Below are 21845 nucleotides of genomic sequence, written 5' to 3'. Positions count from 1 at the left end.
AAGAAATGTTTACCACTAATCCTTTTCTAGTACTACTGCATGGAATACTGTTCTGTTCAAGCAAACACACACACACATCCCCACCATCCCAGTCTTCTCGTTTCAGCAAAGTTCAGAACAGTGAATATTACTTATTTTTCAATATAAGATAACACCGTAGAGACAGGCATGGATTTTTTGTTGTTGTTGTTAGTGGTATTAAGACACCGTTTTTTTCCTACAATATTCTAGAGAGTATATTAATGAGAAGTTGATTCTTTCAAAGAGGCATGAAATACTGTGTGGTAGAAATGTAATCATGTGACAGGAAATTTCTGCTAAAAATATTTTTTAAAACTGAAATGGGTTCATTTTGTGATGCTATTTTCCCATTGTTTGTGCATGGATATTAACCTTCTTGAGGAATGTCTACCCTGCTGTCTACACTGTTAATTAAATAAAATGAACTGAAACTTAGAACAGGCAAGTCTTCATAGTTACCAAGATTCTCTTCCTTGTGGTGTCACTGTTTCCTTCTTTTTGCCTGGGGGGCAGTGGACGGTGGGGGGGGGGTGTGGAGGGACGGCAGTTGCACTGAGCTTGGAAGCCCAGGGGTGGGGCCAGTCACAGTACTGCAGCTGGGAAGCTGAGGCTCCCTCCCCCAGCTAGAAGGCCTTGACTGGCTCTGTTCCCAGGTTCCAGTAGTTGCTAGAGATTGAGTAGCCCAGCCCATATCTGCCTTGACTCCCTCCATTATCCAGGAAGAAGCCTCAGTTCCTTCGCAGGGATTCTAAGTTCAAGGTTTGTGTGATCTCCCCAAGGTTTGTGTGTTGTGTGGTTTACCATCACACTCCAAATATGAAACTTTTTTTTTTTTCCGGTACGTGGGCCTCTCACTGCTGTGGCCTCTCCGGTTGCGGAGCACAGGCTCCGGGTGCGCAGGCCCAGCAGCCATGGCCCACGGGCCCAGCTGCCCTGCGGCACGCGGGATCCTCCCGGACCAGGGCACGAACCCGTGTCCCCTGCATCGGCAGGCGGACCCCCAACCACCGCGCCACCAGGGAAGCCCCTAAATATGAAACTTTTTTAAAAAGCTGCAAAAGGGATGAATTCACTCTCCTTTAGTGAGTTCTCTCTTTCCCTAGAACAATTCTGTCCCTTCTCATTCCACCTTTAAATAGTCAGGGATGATTGGAGAGAAGTAGTATTCCTTCCTGAAAGGCAGCCTCAATTGGAGAGAGAAGTGCTACTCGAATTTTCTGCTCTAATGGACAACTCCCTACAGTGAGTGGCCACTACAATAATGTAGGCTTTAGAAGTTCCTTTTACGGTTTTTAAACTGAAAAGACAATAATGTAGCACTTCCTGCACACACTACTGGGTTATTTTATTGCTATTAAGTTGTCCAAGAAAATTTGTAAATATGTGCATTTAGTGTACATGTTATTTGTAAACATTTTATCTTTTTTTATGACTTGAAGAAACTTTCCTTTTTAAAACTTATGCTTGTAGACAAACTCACATAAAAATTGAAGAGAAAAATGGAATGTGAGGAATGACTCAGTGGGAAGTATTCTTAAGTCTTTGCAGGGATGATAACATGGTCTTCATTTGATATTCATCCAAAGTATAGGTAAATTAAATTTTAATTCAAGATTAAGATTTAAACTTGAACAGTTTTCCTTAGACACTGGAATATACCATTCATTCAAAAAATAAAAAGGCCTTTTCCTAGGTGGTTATAGGCTTATCCATCGCTACCACCTTTCTGATCTACCCTCTGGTAGTCATCTTTACTCTCTGTGCTATTTCTTATATATAAAATAGGAAGCTAATTTTTATTGGTCTGAAATATATTTGTAAGGTCTTCACCCTCATTTAAATATGTTCTCAAACTTATTTCCTCCCACAATCCCTGTTAAGCCTTGTTTAGATCAGATCCTTCTAAGGGTTTTTCCTCTGCTAATTGACCCTGGGTCTGTAGTTGGTCGGTCATATATTGAAGCAGACCAAAGGAAAGCGCCTCTGAGAAGAAAAATAATGTTAGTCATGGAAGCTGGTCATTCTACATGATGGTTATATTAAAACTTGGCCTGGAGAAAACCTCTCTTTCTCCTCTTAAAAAAACCACTAAGCCATTGTAGCCTGGTCGTCTCCATGTCATAATATAGCAACAGTTATTTCTTATGCTCCGACCAAAAACCTTAGTTTTCCTGAATCTTTTTTCTCTTACCAGTCTGCCAATCCAATCTGTCAATCAGTCCTGCTTTGAAAGATATCAAACTAAGCATGTCTTAATGCCTCCATTGCTACTACCCTGGTTCAGTTCACACTCAACTTTTCCTTGGATTATTCCAGTACCTTCCTATCCACCTTTGGCCTCTTGAAGTCTGTTCTCCACCCAGCAGCCTGAGTGCTCCTTTAAAAATGGAAAACAGAGGGCTTCCCTGGTGGCGCAGTGGTTGGGAGTCCACCTGCTGATGCGGGGGACGCGGGTTTGTGTCCCGGTCCGGGAGGATCCCATGTGCCGCGGAGCGGCTGGGCCCATGAGCCGTGGCCGCTGAGCCTGCGCGTCTGGAGCCTGTGCTCCACGGCGGGAGAGGCCGCAACGGTGGGAGGCCCGTGTACCGCAAAAAAAAAAGGAAAACAGAAATTGTCTCTCCTTTGTTCGGAACCTTTCAGTGGATTCCCATCTCTCTCAGAGGAAAAGCCTGTGTCCTCTCAGTGACTTGCAAGGCCCTGCCTGTCCTGATGCCAGCCTCTACCCTGTTAATTCTCTGACCTCAATGTGTTCCCTGCTCATTCTGATCTGTCCATGAAGTCTGAGAGGCCAAGTTGATCCCAATTGTAAAGAACTGAGACAAAGTTTTGGGGGTGGGCTGGGCATGGGTAATGAAGAGCCTGTGGAGGGCTCCATAATTGGTTTTGTATTACGGGGTTGTGTTGAGAGAGGAAGTAGATGGGAGACGTTTCTGAGTGGGAGACCAAGAAATTTGGGGAATAGTTTGCATGGAGAAAATTGTGGCAAGATGAAGAGAAAATATTTAAGATATTTTGTTCTGGTCTAAGGGTATACTCCCTCCCTTTTTTGTTTTTCTTTTTTTTCCCCTCCTGTGTTTAAGACATTTAATTCTTTGAAACTCTCCTGTTATGAGGATGATAGGAAAAGAAAGGAAACAGAATAAAATGTAACAATCTAGAAATGTTTCCTCTTTAACAGTTCTTGTAAAACTTGATTTGAAAGGGTAGGAAACCAGTAAAAGCAGTGACTGCATGACAAATGTCATAGTATAGGTACAAAATGCGTGTTTGGAGAACAGAAAAAGAGGAGCAACTGACTGTTTATTTGACTCAAGGAAACTTCCTCAAAAAGGTGACATTGGAACTAGGTTAATGTGTTTAAAGATACCTTACTGAGCTAAGGGAACCAACATATGGAAAACCATACAGGCATGAAAAGAGTATAATGTGTTACAGGAACCGCAAAGGTCAGAATGTGGCTAGAGCGTTAGGGGTGCATGGCTGTGAGAAGATAGATACGAAGCATTTACAGGCTTATGTCTGATGGTAAAGGGTCCTGTATGGTAGAGTTTTTCCTATGGATCTTGCAGTCCCATTAAAGGATTTTAAGCAAGGGAGTAATAAGATTTGTTTCATCATTCAGTGAGTAAAACAAACTTTTTCTTTGTAGGATCAGTCATGTTAGACATAACTAAACATGAGTTATGTAATGCAGTTTTAAAACTCAGAATTAGAAAAATGGTTATATTTGATAAATTGGATTATTTTTCTTCCTAATTTCCTTCCTCTGTCAGCCAAAAAATATATATAGGAAATAAACGATAAGCTAGATCAGTATTTGCTTTTTAAGTTTTGCATGACTTGAAACAATCCCCTACACTGTTAGAAGCTAAACACAAATGCTATTGTGCTCCTGGTCTAGAAATGTAGCCAGGGGAAAAATATGAGGCCTGCTGGTCTGATTACACAGCAACGAGTAAGGAAAGCAAATATCCATGTAAGCTGTTAAATATTAAATTTTAGTAAAATGAGATTTATATTAATGTTTGTCTTAAAAGAATATCAAAATAAAAAGGAGAGTTGGGATAGATTAGAGATTGTCACCAAGCCCTTTTTCTAAAACCACCTACCTTGTCAGATTTTTTTAAAACTACCAATAATCAAGGTCTGCATCTACCTGTGAACTGTGCCTAAGCAATGATACTAGAGCAGTAAAAATTTCTCTAATTCATGAGGAACTTAAGTAACTTTCTCATGGTCACAAAGTAAATAAATAATCATGTCAAAATTTTGACCTTTCAACCTCTAGTTTTCCTAATCCACCCTGTTTCCTCCTGGTGGGGGTGGGGAGGGGGGGCATGCACTTGCCAGATAAACATAGCCTTCCTTCCCAGGCCTGGCTGATCTGGGCCTTGGACTACAGTGATAGGATTGGTGCATTTGAAATAGCAGTTCAGGTTGAAGGACTGGCTGGCCCTAAAGAGATTTTCCTACTCGGTAGAGTTCATTTTATCCATTACTACCATGAAGCCAAATTAGGTTTGAAAAATGAATGAACTGTGTCAATAACTGCAAAACAAAGTGGGCTGAGAAGCAGAACTCAGCCAGTAATTTTAAACAGGCAACGTGAAGTAGGCAGAAGCTCATAGAACTTAAGTTTATAGAGAGCGTTAAGCTAGAATGTTTTGGCCATTGGGAACCAGGTTTAGAGAAATCAAGTTCAGAAAAATAAACCAGAAAAGCAGATACAAAATTAATGAAAATCGAGCTAGGTCAGGAAGGATTTGCTTATGAAAAGGGTGTATTTTTCCCTTTGTGAAGAGAAATAGTAGTCCATTCTTGGTTGCTGTGATTGACATTATGAAAAACAATTCTATGTGGTTTTAACAACATCGTTGTCAAACCTTATGAAACATTTTGGCCAGTTTGATTTTCTTCTTCTCTCTGGACCTGCAGATAAATTTACTGTGAATAAATGGAAAATAGTTTGGCAGTGGGTAAAAGGAAGAGCAAAAGCCAAGATTCTGGTTAATTTATAAACCAGACATCTTGAATAAATGAGTTGGCTATAGCTGTTAGGAGAAAAACTAACTTTTGCCCTTCAAGTTCATTTCTTACATCTGTTTTTATTTCTTTCAGAGTTTATAAAGGCAATAAAATTTTTAATTTTATTGTTTTCAGAAGTCTCTTCTTTCAAAGCAAAGCTTGCCATACTCTCCATCGGCCAGAAATAATCTCTCTTTTGAATTCTCAAGGTTCCTAATTAGTAGCTTTTCATATGAACCAGGGGATGTCTATTTTTTTTTCAGTAGTAGATTCTAAAATCAGATAACTTTATCAACCAGATGTTGAAGAGAGCCTCACGCTCAGCATATAATTATTAGCTGTGACTTAAACAGGAGTCAGTTGATGCTGCAACCCTAAATCATTTCTATTAAAATTTCAGAGTCTTCATGGAATCCCCATTTTATGATATAAATTCGGTGGAACTTTAGTTTAACAGCTTAAAATTATGAAATCTATTTTATATGGCTTCTACTGAAAATACTAATTTGATCCAAGCCTGTTACCAGGATACCAGGAATGGTACTTCTCAATCTCAACTGCACATTGGAATCCCCTAGGAAGCTTTAAAACACACTGATACCTGGGTCCCACTCCCTAGAGATAGTGATTTCATTGGCTTGGGTTTCAGCCCAGGTATTTATAGTTTTCTTTTTTAAAGCTCCACAGGTGATTCATGGTTGAGCAGCACTGACCAAGAAGCATGACCTGTTGGCTTATTTGTTCACACGCAATAGGTAGCTGGGGAAGATAGTTCTTGTGAAAAATATTTGGAAGACAAAAGAATCACTAGCATGCTAGGCATGTGGGATTTAGACCAATAACAAACTAAAGGTTATACCCTATAACATTGTTAATTTACCAAATACATCCCAGAGTCATCTGTAACCCCAGCTGTGCTAGATCAATTGTGCTATGATGCTGCCAGTGAGTTCCCTGAAACCTAGAGGGTTTTCCTTGCCCAAGGTCACATTGCTAGCTGGGGACAGAACCAAGATTGATTCTGGAAAATTAAAGTACAAATGTATTATAACATAGTGCTATAATAATAGTGTGATAACATTGTATCATTTATAGTACTAATCCATGGTTTGTTGCCTTGATTATTTAGGTCAGGGTCTGCAAACCTTTTCTGTAAAGGGCCAGATAATAAATATTTTAGGCTTTGTGGGCCATATGATTTCTGTTGTAACTACTTAACTGCCAACCTAGCGAAAAACATCATATGCAGTATGTACGAGAACGAATGTGGCTGTATTCCAATAAAACTTCATTAACAAAAATAAGTGGTGGACCAGATTTGGCCTGTGAACTGTGGATTGTAGATCTCTGAGGGACTCACAGGCTGTAGTTTGCAGTTCCCTGATTGAAGGGCATTCTAATCTTCCTACTTGAAAGCAGTTTGAAGATCTTACTGATCCTATACAGTGCCTGGCACTGATTCTGTTAACTGATTCTTGCAAGGTGCTAAATATTTTTCTTCATTTCCTTCATTTTAATTGAAGTATAGTTGAAGTACAATATTATATAAGTTATAGGTGTACAATATAGTGACTTGCAGTTTTTAAAGATTATACTCCATTTATAGTTATAAGATATTGGCTATATTCCCCATATTGCACAGTTTAGCAAGGTGCTAAATAAATGCTTACTGAATTAAGCATTTATTAAGCATTATTAAGTAAATGCTTACTGAATACATGCAATTCTTAACTTTTATTACTTTTATCTCCAGCCTACTCTTATAACCAGTCTTCGGGTAGGAGAAAAGTTGGCACATATTCCGGCTATGAAGAAGAAACTCACTTTAGTTCTTTGAGGTCTGTGGCAGGTTGTAATTGCTGGGTTTAGTAGAATTTTTGAAAGGAATAGAGACCTGATTCCCTGAGGACATTTATTATTATCTTAATTTCTTAGAGTAGATTCTAAGACTTTATTTAAAAACTCAAAATATTTCTTAAACTTGGTTTTGTGACAACTAGCGGGTCATTAACAATTTAAAGAGTATGTTTAGTTTCTCAAAACAATTCAATTCATTTGGATTTAAGATCACTATAGTGTATCTGGTGAGTGGAGTCTTTGGCCAAGCAGAGCAAATACTGATGAGCCCTCACAGCCCCAGAAATACTGGAAATACAGCCCCAGATCATGAGCTCATTTCCAGTGCAAAATACAAACAAGCCTGACAACAGGGCCATCAGTTGTAGTGGAAAGAGCACTGACCTTGGAATCAAAAACCTGGTGTGACTCTTAGATTTACCACTATTTACCAACCTTACTTTCTTCAACTATAATATGCAGATATCTGTCCTACATACCTTTTATGGATGCTGAAGGTGAAATATGGTATGACATGTGAAAGTGCCTCATGGGGTCTTTCTGACCTCTCCTTGAAGAGGTCCAGGTCAGGTCTAGCAGAAGCGACAGCCGTGTAGCCAAGAGCTAAGTAGGACTAGACTAGCATGGAGTGAACCTAAGGGACTATGCCCGTTGGTTTCCAGAGGGAATGTCTAAGAGTCTGTAATGGAGAGACTCATCCTAGAGCAAAGAGATCAGAAATTGGAAGAACTGAAGAGCAAGTGAGGAGGAGGTTCAAAGCTGGGAGGAGGCAAGGAAGTCTGGGACGCTGTTTAGTGACTCCAGATAAGATTCCCATTCTTATCTCATACTTAATCTCGTATGATATTTTTTTTAATGTCTTGGATATTTGGAAGCTCCTGGCTGCATAGTGTTTGCTGAAATAGAGGCACAGAGTCATGGCAGATAGCTATACTATAACAGATGTAATCACTTTGTTACCCGCTGAGTGAAAGCCAAAGGATTATGAGCTAGGGTCCCAGCCCCGAAGGTACTTACAAACTATATGTAGATATGACATCTAACACCAGCCTAGTCACTTAACACCACCTCAGTTGACTCATCTTTATAATGGACATTAAAATGCCTACCTTACTTTATCCTATCATAGGATTCTTAAAAGGAACAAATGAAATAATGCATATAAAGTACTTCACATACCTCATACTTGGCTCAGAATAAACAATATTGTTCGATTTTATTACTACCATTATTACTACTAGTAGTAAGAACAGTACTAGCATTTGCAAGCATACTGGTTGTATATTGTGTATGTTTTAAAGCACTATGAAATCCCAAGTTATGATGGTTAATTTTTTTGTGACATTCAGGATAGATATTTGTGTGTGTGTGTTACTGAAGGACATCTTAGCATCAGTGCATCCCTGTCTGAAGCTATGCATTGCACTGCATTTATACAAACTCCTCTTGATGTCTAGAAAACAAATCAGTTAAGAAAAGCCTATTTTGAAAAATTGTTTTTTTCAGGGAGCACAGTCTGTCCTAATACCCTGTTGTATGTGGGTTATAAGTCTTTAGGAAAAAGTCAAGCTTCTTATAAAATGTTTTGCCTGATCTTGGGGTTTAAACACACAGGGAAGTCACAGAACAAAGGAACAGTTGTATCTGCTTGCCACTCTCCAAATTAAAGGCCAGTGATGTCCTTTTGGTTTTTTTTTAAATTTATTTATTTATTTTTTACTGAGTTGGGTCTTTGTTGCTGCCCGTGGGCTTTCTCTAGTTGCGGCGAGTGGGGGCTACTCTTTGTTGCAGTGCACGGACCTTTCATTGCGGTGGCCTCTCCTGTTGCGGAGCACAGGCTCTAGGCACGCAGGCTTCAGTATTGCAGTATGCGGGCTCAGTAGTTGTGGAGCGCGGGCTCCAGAGCGTAGGCTCAGTAGTTGTGGCACACAGGCCTAGCTGCTCCGCAGCATGTGTGATCCTCCTGGACCAGGGCTTGAACCCGTGTCCCCTGCACTGGTAGGCGGACTCCCAACCCCTGAGCCACCAGGGAAGCCCCAGTGATGTAATTTTATATTCAGAGGTCTTATGATACTTGTCTCAATGAAATGAAACTGCCTGCATTATTCTACATATTACTGTTCTCTGCATTGTTAATTATTATAATACTTTACATCCTGTTTTATAACCACTTTAAGAAAAGAAAAAGTCCCTTTGGAGATTTTTTTGTGTTTACTAAATTACATGCGTTTGTCTGCTAGGCTGTGGGATTATGCATGTGAGAGGAAGAGGGAGGTGGAGAGAATGGAGAGGAAGTATAGACTGGCAGGATTACAGAACGTAATTTCATCTGATTTTTTAAGCTGAGCGCTGCTCCAGTTTTAGACTCCACGTGCAGGACTCAAGCATCCTGGGTCTGCCCCTAATGCTGCTTTTGTGGTCAGCACATTATGGGATTGGGCAGCATTGAAGCTGGGGACAGCAGGGTCATGTCTAAAAAGCCAAGGCCGGGTTGGAGTTTCAGTTCATAATTTGAGAGTCACAGTCATGAGGGCAGCCAAGATGATTATGGGGAAGTCAGGAGCAGTAGAGATGGGAAAGTATGGGAAGTAGCCCAAGCAACTTGTTAGAATGGGAGGAGTCCCTGGGGCAACTTGTCCCAAAATGTGTTCCATGCTCCATGGGATGTTAATTTGTAATAAATGATGGAAAGCTTTCATGGATGTATACTGGGTTCAAAGTTAAATAGGTTTTTGTTTTTGTTTTTTACTGTAGTGCTCTGCATTGGCCTCTAGTATGCCCACTGGCATCATGAGTCTGCAAGATAAAACTGTCAAATTTGGCAGGTCACAAATACTTCATATAGAATCATGGTTGGTTGGTTGGTTGTGGTGGGGTGGTGGAGGGGGGCATTGAGAAATCCTGTTCACAGAACACACTTTGGGGAAAGTTGTCCTAGCACATGTGACACCTGCTGTGAAGACTCCTGTGACTTTTCACCTGGGCTCTTTTTTTTTTTACATCTTTATTGGAGTATAATTGCTTTACAATGGTGTGTTAGTTTATGCTTTATAACAAAGTGAATCAGTTATACATATACATATGTTCCCATATCTCTTCCCTCTTGCGTCTCCCACCCTCCCTATCTCACCCCTCTAGGTGGTCACCAAGCACCGAGCTGATCTCCCTGTGCTATGCAGCTGCTTCCCACTAGCTATCTATTTTACGTTTTCACCTGGGCTCTTTAATGGACTGCTGAGCCCTATGGAGTCCTGAAGGAACCCACAAACACCCAGAAACCTGTCCGTTCTCTCAATAAGTGCCTTTTCCCTCCCTCCAGGGAAACTGATATTTGTTACTGTTATTAATAAAATTAAGGAAATCAGTTCTTCTTATAGAAGGAAAGACAGGTGATTTAACCCATAATTACTGAGACCAAAAACAACAACAAAATGGGTCAGAGTCTCTTATAGCTGGCCCTGCATGGGGCAAATAGGCTTTCCCCCCCTCCCTTAATAGTCAATAAAATGATATTTTAAAGAAAATATCAAAGGGAATATGTCCGAAAACTTTAACAAGGAGATTGGAAAATGAGGCAAGTGGAGCGTTAAGATTGGCCAAACCTAATGAACATCAGGGCAGACTGTTCATCCTGAACAGTCTCACAGGCCCCTAAAATATCTCACACAAAACTCAAAACTCTATTCTTCTTGCATTCTTTTTTTTTTGGCTGCGTTGGGTTTTCGTTGCTGTGCGTGGGCTTTCTCTACTTGTGGTGAGCAGGGGCCACTCCGTTGCGGTGCACGGGCTTCTCTTGTTGCAGAGCATGGGCTCTAAGCTCCTGGGCTTCAGTAGTTGTGGCACGTGGGTTCTAGAGTGCAGGCTCAGTAGTTGTGGCGCATGGGCTTAGTTGCTCCGCGGCATGTGGGATCTTCCCAGACCAGGGCTTGAACCCGTGTCTCCTGCATTGGCAGGTGGATTCTTAACCACTGTGCCATCAGGGAAGCCCCATCTTCTTGCATTCTTAAAGTGAAAGGCACTGTTTCCCTGTCATGTTAGTCAGAAGCTTAAGTAAGTGTTATCCTTTCCTTCTCTTTGTCCCTTCCTTCTTAAGCCAGTCCCTTACTGATTCTTTCCTCAGTAAGCCTCAGATCCATTCCTCTCCTCTTCACCCTCTGCCATTGCTGATAGGGTGAATAGTGCAGTTGCTTCCTAGTTGCAGTTAGCAAGGTGTTGGGGGCAGGGGGACTGACACCTATGGAATTGTGCATATCTCTAGGAATTACCTGAGAGTAAGGATTATGTTTTATTTGTCCTCCTGTCCCCAGTAATTAGCAGAGTACCTGGCACTTTTAATTAGGGAGTTATCACTCAGTACATGTAAGGAGGAACAAAAAGAAAAAAAGAAAGAATAGAATAAAGTAGAAGCTTGATAAGTTTTCTTACTCATTTTGCAGTTGATCATTGGATATTCTCAGAGCTTACAAAAACAGTTTGTACTTTGGAAGCATAAAGATGAGAGCTATTAAATACTGAGTTTAAGTGGTCATAAGCACTTAAATGTGCTTTTCAGAAAATGATTAATTGTTTAAAAACCAGCAATTGTGCCTCATATTAAATGAAGAAATGTCAAATAGAGGAAAAATGAAAAAAGTTATGGAATCCAGGACACATATTTACAATCATGGTAAAGGGTGAAGAATAATTATTAAATTGTTTGGGATTAAAATGGTCTGTAGTAAATTCTACTCCACGTCAAATGTCAGGCATTAGGGAATTCCCTGGCGGTCCAGTGGTTAGGACCCTGCGCTTTCACTGCTGAGGACTCGGGTTCAGTCCCTGGTCAGGAAACTAAGATCCCACAAGCCGCGCAGTGCGGCCAAAAAAAAAAAGTCAGACATCACATTGTCATTACTAATACTGTTACCATGTTTAATGCACCAGGCCACATATTTGTAAATAATTCATTATTGTATTAACTTGCAAAAGAGTCATTAATTGGCCGGAATTTATCCAAAATGACCTATTGGGAATCCCTGAACGTAGCAGAGGCACTGAAGCAAATGGCAGCTGCTAAGACAGTAAACCAGCGTGAGCAAGTGCTGGGTGGTAGTAAATCATAATTTAGGCAATGGTAAGGGCAAATATAAGCAGATAGGGCGGGCATAGAAGGAGGCAAAAGGTAGGGTTCTTAAGAGGCTGGAGGGAGGAGAGAGTAAAGATCTGGTCCCCTGATCCACTACCCTGGCATTATACAGCATTGGGCATTATACAGCATTGCGTATTATACAAGTTGTAACAGTAATAGCAAGTAGTTATATAGCAATTACCGTGTGCCAGCTACTGCTCTAGTACTTTCACTAGAATTAATTAAATCATAATCCTCACAACAGCCTTATGAAAGGGGTACTGTTATGAATCCTATGAATTCTCATTTACAGATCAGGAAATTGAAGTAAGTCAATCAGCTATTAAACGGTGAAGCCAGGATTTGAATTTAGGCAAATTAGAGTTATATGACTGACATGCCCTGAAGAATGTTTATATTGCCCTAAGGATATATTTAGTGTATATAATTACTAGTACAACTGACCTGGAAACAGCCAAGTGTTGTGCTTCTGGGGATCAAGGAAAGCTGCCTAGGAGTGCATATGTGCAGCATCTGAACTGACTCCCCTCCCCCCGACATTTATTTATGTATTTATTTATTTATTTAGCTGTGTTGGGTCTTCGTTGTTGTGTGTGGGCTTTCTCTAGTTGTGGCGAACGGGGGCTACTCTTCATCACGGTGCGTGGGCTTCTCACTGCAGTGGCTCCTCTTGTTGCAGAGCACAGGCTCTAGGCACTCAGGCTTTCAGTAGTTGTGGCTCACGGGCTCTAGAGTGCAGGTTCAGTAGTTGTGGCACGTGGGCTTAGTTGCTCCATGGCATGTGGGATCCTCCTGGACCAGGGATTGAACCTGTGTCCCCTGCATTGGCAGGTGGATTCTTAACCACTGCACCACCAGGGAAGTCCCTGAGCTGACTTTTTGATACAGATGATCATATTGGGGAAATCTAACACCAGTTAGCAGGCCCATATGCACATTAATATACTTAGAGATCTTTTATAGTATGTATGTTCATAGATTTCAAAACTTAAAACTGTTACGAACCTTAGGCTCTGGCAAAAAGTTTGATGACTTCAAAACAGCACTTACTTGATTACATGGATGGGCAGCTTCTCAGGGATATTTCTCATTGTCAGTACAGCAGTAATGCAGGTTCTTTTGATAAATCTAGGCCCCAGTTTCTTCCACTTGGTTATAAAAAAGAAGGAACCAAGAAATGGGTGTTATTATAAATTGGCATCAGTTTATCGGGTAAAGCACAGCAGGCTATGAACCTCTCCAACTCAGATGGTGTCAACTAGAACCGCCCTTTGCAAGCAGGCAGAAGGAGCAGCATGTAATTGATTGTGGTTTCTCTTTACTCCCACCTTCCCCTCTGGTCATGGCTGCAGGCATAGAGTAATATTTTGTGCTTTAAATGGCAAGAACTTTTCTGTAATCTTGACCAACATTCTTAGTTAACTATAGCCGAAAGGGGAATCTCCATCGGTGTATGGTTGGGGGTGGAAGAGCTGCCACCAGCTCCCTTCCCTGTGCAGGGGTATGCAGAGGAAGTTTGGTCTCTACCTAAAAATAACACCATGCCAAGGCACAGCAAAACACACTGACCAACCAGGCCCAACACCAACCTAGAAGGCATCGTGGAATGTGCACTTTCAACACTTTCTATGCGGGGACTCATGGCACCTAATGAATGGTCACTCTGAAAGTGGGGAGCAGGGATTCAGACCCCTAGAACCCATGGTTGAATTGTAGTGATATACATAGTCTGCTGTACATACATATATTAATACATAACAGGTACTATGGCTGTGGGCCTCATCTGTGAGCTCCTACTCAAAACTGGAATTTTGACAATCTTAGTGAGATGTGTTTCAGTTCATCTAATAGATTTTACCTTTGAAAGGATCAGTCGCAATAGCATTCTTCAGTCACAGTAGCATTCTTTAGAAATTTTACTATCCTTTTCACTACTTTTGAGTAGCAAAAATTTCAATAAAGTTATGGAGCATGTTTCAGGAAAATAAAATATTTCTAGTTTAAAAACAAATGACTTTTGTGTTTTTAGAGGCTGCATTTATCTTATCTCACTACATATGTTGTTGCATATACCTTAGATACAATAGTAACAGTAGCCTTTTTACATATTTTATTTTATCATACAGCAATGAGACCTTTAAAAATAATGAATATCTACAGTCACCTACCTTCAAGGCTTATTTTGAGTTCATATTACTTTTGAACTTCAAAGACCTAAAGCAATCTGCTTTTCCTGACAGTATAACTCTGTACTATACTATAATTTTAGGTAGCATCAGATGCTGAGTCTGAAACATTGGCAGCCATAGTGCATTTGAGTTAGTGACTCTAATAAATGTAAATAAAATTACAGATTATAATAAATAAAAGTATTTCAGTCAGTTGCTGGGATTTTTGGCTGCTACTTTTTTTTATCAAGACAAACATCTGGATAGTTCTACAATTCCAGATGTTTAGAAATCTGCTGGGTTGTGAGGAAGTTTACTTGGGTAAAGTTTTTTGTTGTTTTTTTTTCCCCCACGATATTTAGAATTTGTGTATAAATAACCTAGAATGTTTAAAAATTTACCTAAGAATGGAAATGTTTGAAATTTTGTATAGATTAAGCTCTCAAACAGCTACATGTCTCCTTTATTGTTGGAATTTAGAAAGCACCTCTCATGAAATAGAAAATGAGAATGTAAGCAAATGAAGAGAAACTTTCCTGAAGTATCTAGAATTCATTTCTTCAACAATTATTTACTGAGCCTCTACTTATGTGGCAGGTGGTATTCCTGAGATGTTCCCAGGGCTTACATTCTAACCAGGGGAGACAGACAATTAAGAAAATAAATAATGTAGTCTTTTAGAAGGTGATAAAGGCTATGGGGTGGGGGGCGGGAAACCCTGTGAGTAACAGTAATACTAGATGGAGTGGTCAGGGTAGCCCATGTTGACAAGATGCAATTTGAGCCAAGATGTGAGGAGAAAGCAGTTATCTGGGGGAAGAGCATTCCAGCAGAAAACAGCTAGACCAAAGGCTGTAAAGCATGCTTGGCCTGTTGGAGGAATAGCAGGGAACCAGTATGACTAGCACGGAGTGAGCAAGGGGGCAATACTAGGCAATGAGGTCAGTGGCAAGGGAACTAAGGTCAGATCATGTAGAGCCTGTCAGCCACTGTGAAGAGTTGAGTTGTTAAACTGTGAGTGAAATGTGGAGCCATGGAAGAATTTTAAGCACAGGAGGGACATGATCTGACTTGGGTTTTAAAAGGGGTCTCTGTGGCCTGTTTGAAAACACATACAGAGGACAAGCGTAGGCACAGGGAGACCAGGTGGAAGGTCTTGCTGTAATCCAGTCAAAGATTGTGGTAATTTAGGCCAGAATAGTAGCTGAGCAGGTGGTAGTGGTAGACGGTAGAGTCAACAGAATTTCTTGATGGATAGGCTGTAGAGTCTGAGAGAAAAGGAGAGGACTTTAGGACACTTCCAAGCTTTTTGTCCTAAGCACAGATGAGGTTGCCATTAACTGAGATGGAGAGGATGGTAAAGGCAGTTAATTTTGAGTGAGAGTTGGGAGACAAGGGTGTCAGATTTGGGTGTGAGTTAGTTCTTACACGCACTAGTAGAGATGCTAAGTAGGCAATTGAATATATTAGTATTTCTTTTTGTTTTATTAAGCAAGGGATATGCTTTTTTACTTAAAATTTTTATGTTAAAAATGCATAATATAAAGTTTACCATCTTAACTTTTTTTTTTTTTTTTTTTTTTTTGCGGTACACGGGCCTCTCACTGTTGTGGCCTCTCCCATTGCGGAGCACAGGCTCCGGATGCGCAGGCTCAGCGGCCATGGCTCACGGGCCCAGCCACTCCGCGGTATGTGGGATCCTCCCGGACTGGGGCACGAGCCCGCGTCCCCTGCATCGGCAGGCGGACTCTCAACCACTGCGCCACCAGGGAAGCCCGATTTTTCTCTTTTTTATATAAATAATTAATAAGTACATTTTCATTATAAAAGATTTAAATGATATTGCTGTATAGACAGCAAAACATAAAAGTTCTCATTCATTCTCTCACCCTACCCCTGTCCCCTTGCCATATTACCTTACATTCATTTCAGTACAGTTATACACGTTTGTATGTATGTTATTTCTTTTTTTAAAGTGGGATCATATTGTACATATTTTTCTAGTTTTTTGTCTTTTATTTAATAATATCTTGGAAATCTTCCCAGTCTTATTTTTGTTTTTCTGTTTTTCACAGCTGCATATGTTGCATTGACTGTCCATATGCATATACTTTTACACACACAAGATTGTTTCTGTAGATTAGATTCCTAGAATTAGATTTTCTAGGTCCAAGGAAATTTCTTAAACTGTCCATCATATTTTCTTCTTAAGATCCTTTGTGGTTTGCTTATTATTTGGCAGGGTGGAGTGGACGTGGGTATGGATTTTATTATTGAGGTCTTGAAGTTTGGGAAACTGAAGTCGTTTTCTGAAATAAATTTCCTTGCTCAGGATTTGTTCCTCATTGAAAAATGAGTTGTGAACCATGAGTTTTATAATTTTAATTGCTTTTTTAAAAGTGCAATTGATCTCTTAATCCAGGCATTTTGAATAGCACATGGGAGATATGACCCATATCCAGAACTGTGGGACAGGTGGGGAAACTTTGAAGGGATGATAGGAGAAGACTGTTGAAAAATGTCTTATAAATAGAATATTTTCCAGTGTAGAAACTTGTCAGACATCACCTTACTCAGTGACGAAGGTTAATACCACATGATAATCATGTTGGTATCATGCAGTGATGTAATGCAGTGAGATGGGTACATCACCTCTGTGATGTTCTTCCCCCAAACCTGTAAACCCAGTCTAATCATGAGAAAACATCAGAGAAACCCAATTTGAGGGACATTCTACAAAATACTTACCAGTACTCTTCAAAACTGCCAGGGTCATGAAAGACGAGCAAAGACTCAGTAACTCTCACAGATTGGAGAACTAAATGCAACATGATATCTTGGTTTGGATCCTGTGACAGAAAAAGAATGTTAGTGAAAAAATGGTGAAATCTGAATGAAATCTGTGGCCTAGTATTGTACCAATATTAAATTTTTAGTTTTGATAACATACTGTAGTTACATAAGATGCTAACCTAAGAGCCTGGGCACAACTCTTCTGTAAATCTAAGATTATTTCAAAATATTGTTAGTTTTTTTTTTTTCTTTTTTAAGTATCACTTTTCTTCTGGACAATATACACCTAGGAAGATTGTTTCTCTTAGAAAACTACTCTGTGCTCTTAAATCAAGAGATCCTCTTGTCCTGAGGGGTGGAGTCCATGGAGATCTTCTGGGCTAGAGACTTGGTGCAGTTGGGAGAGATATTATGGTTGGGTGAGGCACTATAGACATGGTCATAAAGATGTGATCTGAGGTCATGGATACCATGACAAGAGATCAGGCCTGAAGAATCAAGAAGTGAACGGACTTTGCTTTGGAGTAAATCCAACCTTAATTTGTGAAAGAGCCATTCAAGAATAAGTTGGCAAAACCCAACACAAAATGTTGCAAATAGAAGACAAAGTTACCCTAACCAGTCAGAGAGATTATCTGCCACTCACAAGTACTATGCAAAAGACACATAAATGAAAGTTAAGCCATAGTGGGAACCTCTCCAGTTGGAACAGGGAGGTTTATGCAGTCAAAGATGAGGCTGGATTAACTGAGAATATCTGAGGATACCCTGCAGTTACATCTGTCTAGGCAGTTCTTACAGGAGATATGACCCAGCAAGCATAAGACAGAGGAATGCAAAATGGTTAAGACCAGTACCTAAATAGATTACCAATCCTCAAGAAGAGACAGTAAATAGGACCCCTCTCCCTGTGCTAACATAATGTAACTGGTTGTATCTGTGTCCAGAGATACGTGTTTAATCACTCATACTGGTTCTTGGTAAATTGGAATCTGAAAGCCTCTATAATATAAAATTTCTTGAATAGGTAGACCATCTGGTTACAATTTTGGTTTCAAGTCCCTGTTATGCAACTGGTACCCAAATAAGGACTGTCTCCAAATGTGAATAGGCTGAGTCAGTCATAAACAAGCAAAAAGAAGTATTCCTCTGTGTTGCTAATATCCAGGATGTTAAAAGATGATTTAATGAAATGGTGCTGCCTAATTTTAGTCAAACTTCCTTTACCATTATATGTTTGACCTAGACCATGGTCAGCAAACTTTTCCTGTAAAGGACCAGTTAGTAAATAATAGTAAAGATTTTGGGCTTTGCATGGTCTCTGTTGCATATTTGTCTTTGCTTTTTTTTTTTTTAACAACCTTTTAAGAATGTATTTTCTGTGTCTTTCACCATATTTTCATACCTTGTGATAATGGCTGAAGTTTGGAGATGGGTTTTAAATAATGATCTGAAATGAAGTTTCTGGCTGTGGATTTATTATCACTGGCAAAAGATATGTAATCATGACTTTAATGGATTCAAAAGAAAATAGATGTGTACTTGATCTCCTACTGCAGGCGTTTCATCACATTCATCTGAGATGTTATCTAATAAATATGATCTTGTAAACCCATCAGATCCTGCAAGCTTGCTATCCAGAAATTAAGTGCCTAGTTTTCAATTAAAAATTATTATTTATTCAAGACATGTTTTGTTTCTAAATAGGTTAATTATTAAAGTAGTTTCATCGTTTAATATGTTGCAGTGGTGATCTATTTTTTAAAGATTCAGTTTAATTTGTTTTCTCATTTACTCCTTAGCTGCCTCCTTTTATAGTTTTGTTGCTGTAATCATCTCTAAAGCTGCATTCTTGCTTTCACAGTGTCTCATTTTACTGTCAAGTTACAGTTTCTGCCTCTGATTTGTAGTTGGGCTGTGGCTTTTCACTGTTTCTGCCCCAAGGCCATCCTTCACTAGACCCCAGCAGGTGGCCTTTCAGATACTAAGCCATTCTTGGGATCATTGTGGAACAAACATCCTAATGCCCCTAAAAGGCTAAGTGGTTGGATGGTACACTGTGGATTTTAGGAATATGCTTTGCCTACTTCATGTGGTTTTTCTAAGAAGGTAGATAGGATCACACATTCAAAGACTGAGCTTTTATTTCTTCTGTTTATAATTTCTTCTGTTTATAATTTATAATATGCTGTCAAATGTTCCTTAAATCTTGCATTCAAGGCCTTTATTTGGCTAAACAATGCTTTATTTAGTTGGCAGCCCATTTTAGCAGAAGGGTGTCTGATGAAACTCATTTAATGTGTTTTAGCATTGGGTCTCTAATAACTTCTCAGACAATACTTGGAACTATTAATATCTTCTAAAATTTGTTTTACCTAGATATATTTTAAGGGGAGAACAGAAAATAAAGCAGTATTGTAGTTTTTAATCAATATTACCCAATCAATTGAAGTAAAAGGGAATTTTTTTACTCAACAAAAAGTTGATTGGGTTTTATTAGCTTTTCTTGTTTTGAATAATTATTAACGCCTTTTATCTCTAATAGTTCTCATTTTAAATATTTGGATTCTGTAAAAATGTAACTGTTTCTTAGTCAAATGATAGTTTCTTAAATGGCATACTTTTATTTAACGATAGTGAATTTCCTGGTAGAAATTTTATTTTCTCCTAAACAGGGTCTAATCTGTTGTTAATATCACCATGTCAACTAGAAGAAAGGAAAATTTAACATGCGTTTAAAGAGAAAACACTGGCTTATGATTTCTTTAAAAGTCTCTGAAATTCAGTATTTAACTTCTTGTATCAGAAATTGAACTAAGAATTGATCTGTTCTCCATCTATGCTTCATGATGTATTTCAGTTTTTTAAAGCACTGCAGTGTTTCAAAGATTTTTGAGTTGTAACTAAATATGAATATTATCTACATACTCTCGTCATTCTTTTTTTTTTTTTTTTTGAAAACATGGGTATTAATAATACGTTGATTTGGAGTCTGAGTAAGCTAGTGAAAGAGGGTCATGGTGTGTGTGTGTGTGTGTGTGTGTGTGTGTGATTTCTTCATTTTTAATCAAACCATTCTTCTAGAGTCTTTAGGTCAGCTGTCATGTTCATGCTTTCCTGCTTTGTTCTTTTGAACCACTCAATGACTGGTGACTGACTGGATGCTGGAAAGGAACGCTTTTAACAGATTAGTGCTGGGGCCCTCTGGTCCTCTCCTTCACCTGCATCATAGCAGCTGCATTCTGCCCTTTCCATGGCCCTGCAAGGAAAGGGGCGGGGAGAGAGAGAGAGAGAGAGAGAGAGAGAGAGAGAGAGAGAGTGTGTGTGTGTGTGTGTAGTAGTCAGCAGTCTCTGTCGGCGTGTATTATAAGGTTTCTCAAGCACGTGGAATGAGATCTTTCTCAGGAAATCTCTTTGTCAAGGCCAGCACACGTGGGAAAATTATTTCAATGCATACTCTTGTAACTGTGACTGTTTTTGTTTTATGGGGTCAGAAGAAATTAAGTCCTGAGATGTAGTTATGTTCCACCTCTGCATTTACCTGTTCTTTCTTTTTGAACTCTCCCAGGCAGCAGTACCTGTCCAAAGATCACTATAGTTTCACCTTGCTTGAAAAGCAGCACAACCGCACTGATTGATCAGAATGTATATGATGAAGAGGCTCAGGGAATAAATGGGAAAACTCCAGCAAAACACTCAGCTGCAAGTCCAAAGCCACAAGGTATGCTGATGGGGTTTTTTTGATCAGGTTGTATGCTTTCTTCATTGATGAAGGCAACACAGAAGAATGATGATCACTAAGAAAGAGTTTTAAGCTCTAAATGGGAGGAACTGGGTGCATTTATTTTTTCAGGAGAAAAGTCAGTCTGTGAACCTACTCAGGCAGGGTTTCTACTCCTAAAACATCTTATATATTTCTCTATTATGGTTCTTTTCATATTACATAAATTGTTTACATGTCCCCTTAATGGAAACGTGATCTCTTCATGCATTATGCGTGACATAGTACAAGAGCCTAACTTACTGTTTGCATAATAAATATGTAACAAATTAACGTGTGTGTCGGAAAGTCATCATGACTTGCTAGATGTCAGAGGGTCTGTGAAACAGATTGTTCTAAAACAGTGCTTTAATATACTTAGCAAGAATGTGATTTTGCAATATTAAGGAACTGGGGCTTTTCAGGCTTCCTAGTAAAGTCATCCACAGAAATTAAAAGAGTCCCTCTATCCAGGAGTTGAGCATCCAACAAGGGGAAAAATTATATGGTGGAAATCTCTGAATGCTTTGTTCAGTGACCACTTTCTTTTACAAATAAATTTCTAGTAAACTGTGCATTAACTTTAAGAAGCACAGAATTATAATTCTGATGATTGAGAGCAAGGCCTTTTGAAGTGTAACAAACACAAAACTATGCTACACTGTGGCTTAATGTGTAGTTTCTTTCTAATATATTTTCATTTATATCAAATGCTGAACATTCAGCCAAGAAACAATACTAGACATTTTCAGAATCACTATACTTTGGAAAAATCAATTTTTATTTGGATTATTTTGTATTTACTTTGGTCTCTTTCTTGTTCTTATGTTTTAAGAATTTCTGAAAGAGATCTTTAATGGGGGTAAAATGGAGTCTTCCAGGTTATGGGATATTTTTCTTTTTGTTCTCACTGCTAGCTCTATTGGTGGTGGTATGGGATATGGCTATCAAACAAGGTCAGATAATTAGAGATTCAAATGACTAGCTCATTCATGAGTTTATAACCTTAATCTTTGGCCATATTCCTTATAACATTGTGAATATGAAAATAGAAATTTTTCTGATCATGATTTAAGCCATTTTATTTGCATAA

General features: G+C 39.3%; 1 protein-coding gene across 5 annotated transcripts in view; it reads left to right on the top strand.

Annotated features, from left to right (window-relative positions):
- Positions 1 to 21845, top strand: part of FGD4 (FYVE, RhoGEF and PH domain containing 4) — a 206440-nt gene that overhangs the window by 109859 nt on the left and 74736 nt on the right. For all 5 annotated transcript variants that reach the window (XM_027129273.1, XM_027129272.1, XM_027129275.1 and 2 more), the window contains one exon: positions 20561 to 20713. In XM_027129273.1, coding sequence (XP_026985074.1) covers positions 20561 to 20713 — 153 coding nt within the window. The remainder of the gene's footprint in view (positions 1 to 20560; positions 20714 to 21845) is intronic.

This window comes from Aethalodelphis obliquidens, unplaced genomic scaffold (assembly GCF_003676395.1).
Source record: "Aethalodelphis obliquidens isolate GAN/ISIS:26980383/991018 unplaced genomic scaffold, ASM367639v1 scaffold36, whole genome shotgun sequence".
Classification (NCBI taxonomy): Eukaryota; Metazoa; Chordata; class Mammalia; order Artiodactyla; family Delphinidae; genus Aethalodelphis; species Aethalodelphis obliquidens.
Note: the sequence above shows the minus strand (reverse complement) of the source record. Positions and strands in the feature narration are given on the sequence as shown.